This window comes from Temnothorax curvispinosus, unplaced genomic scaffold (assembly GCF_003070985.1).
Source record: "Temnothorax curvispinosus isolate PA1 unplaced genomic scaffold, ASM307098v1 QBEX01017094.1, whole genome shotgun sequence".
Taxonomy (NCBI): Eukaryota; Metazoa; Arthropoda; class Insecta; order Hymenoptera; family Formicidae; genus Temnothorax; species Temnothorax curvispinosus.
Genome location: NW_020226874.1, coordinates 3,026 through 5,177, shown reverse-complemented (window position 1 = coordinate 5,177; position 2,152 = coordinate 3,026). Strand labels below are relative to the sequence as shown.

General features: G+C 44.1%; 1 protein-coding gene across 1 annotated transcript; it reads left to right on the top strand.

Annotated features, from left to right (window-relative positions):
* Positions 1-550: 550 nt before the first annotated feature.
* Positions 551-1,810, top strand: LOC112467238 (the record flags this gene model as incomplete). Its single annotated transcript, XM_025035765.1, has 2 exons — positions 551-862; positions 917-1,810. Coding segments are annotated over exons 1-2 (1,206 nt in total), but the record flags the coding sequence as incomplete, so codon positions are not given.
* Positions 1,811-2,152: the final 342 nt, after the last annotated feature.

The window sequence follows — 2,152 nt, the reverse complement described above, 5'->3', positions numbered from 1 at the left end:
ACTACGCGGACAAGATAATTATCGATGGCATACGATACAATGGCACACGCGGTCTTTTCGAATTAATTTTTAAAAAATATCCCGATCATGATATCTACACAGAGGACGATATGCAAACATACAAGAGCATTCTGTTGATGACGAGTGCTCATAAACGCAATTATGATGCTGACGCTCAAATAAAGGGCAATGGGGGATACAAGTACACACATATAATCGGGCCGTTGATTTCGGGTAAAAAAGCTGGAAAAGGTATACCGCGTGCCATGACAGACAACAAGATCGACCATATAATTGCATCGTCGATTTCGGGTAAAAAAGCTGGAAAAAGTATACCGCGTGCCATGACATTAAACGACAACAAGATCGATTATGTTCATTGGGACGATCCCAACGAGCTTGTAGATCGTCTCAGATTGCTCGAAGCTTCGCGCCTAGCGGGTCACACCGGTCACGATAACGAAATCCTGTCGATTATCGAGGAACTTCGCGAGGCTGGACTTATTATAAATTAAGTGGCGCGACAGCGAGTCATTCAATCAACATCGAAATGCCGATCAACAAGTTTGGTATATCGCTCGGAAGAGGCGGTGCGGAACCGTACTATCAATGGAGAGGATTAATCAGAAATTACGTGCGCGATAACGCTCTTTGCATGGTCGCCACCGACTTTGACGCAAAATCGCGCAAGATTCGACGGATAGCGCCGCCTGTAGATGATGGCGATGCCGCTAATAAACGCTACGTGCAGCAGAGCGTGCAAATTTTGAAAGATCGACAGGATGAAATCGAGAGAAAGATGGTCGCATTCCAGAATAACATGCAAATTACCCTAAACGAACTTCAAAAGATGATTCAAAATGTAATTGTGAATCATCGCAAATAGATAAGAACGTACATCTGATCTCTGCGTCAGTTGCATGTCATCGTCATGGCTGGTAAGAAGCAATCAGCTGAAAAACGGCTGCTGGTGGAAGAATTACACGCTCCTGCAAGAAGAAATTTTTCGCGAAGACGCGTCATAGTGCGCGGATACAATGACCTGTGGCAGGCGGATATGGTCGAGATGCGTCCATATACGGGATTCAACAGAGGCCACCACTACATACTCACCGTTATCGACGTGCTGAGCAAGCACGCATGGGCCGTGCCGCTTAAGGCCAAGAGCGGACCCGAGGTTACTGCGGCGATCGCGAAAATAATTCGAGACGGCGGAAGATGCCCGAAAAATCTGCAGACTGACAAGGGGAAAGAATTTTACAACGCAAACGTGCAGAAACTCTTGAAGAAACATAATATCAATCACTATTCGACCTATTCCGTAATGAAGGCATCGGTCGTCGAACGATTTAATCGCACGCTCAAGAATGATATGCGGAAAATGTTTACGCGCAATGGAAATTACAAATGGATCGACTCGTTGTCGGGTCTCGTATCGGATTACAACGCGCGAAAGCATCGAACTATCGGCATGCGGCCCATCGATGTTACCCCCGCGATCGCCGACAAGCTCCTAACAACGGTGTACAGTCACGTAAAAATCGCTGCTCCCGCGCGATTCAAAGTGGGCGACTCGGTACGTGTGAGTAAATTCAAGACAATCTTCGAGAAAGGATACACGCCAAATTGGACCACGGAAGTATTTAGAATCGTCAAAGTGCAGAAAACTAATCCCGTGACGTATCTGTTGGAAGATTCCTGCGGAAAACCCGTCGCCGGCGGCTTCTACGAATACGAGTTACATCGCGTTGCTAATCCCGACGTGTATCTCGTTGAAAAAGTTTTGCGCAAAAGAGGGGATGAGGTTTATGTAAAGTGGTTAGGATTTGATAATTCACACAATTCATGGATACACAAGAATAATGTATTGTAAAAATTTATTACAGTATAAAAATATACATATATACATATGAGTCATTTATTTTCCTAAATATCTAAATGTAATTACAATATATTTACAGCGGTATTGACAATATATTTACAATGGTATTTACAATATATTTACAATGGTATCTTATAATGTCCCCATGGCAGCGTTTCGGTAGAACCGGGTATAATGTATCGCTTATCATCGTACGGACTTAGAGCTATTTTTGTTTCGGACACGGTGTATACCTCGTGTTTTTTGGATCTTATGCAGGTTTGCTGTCGC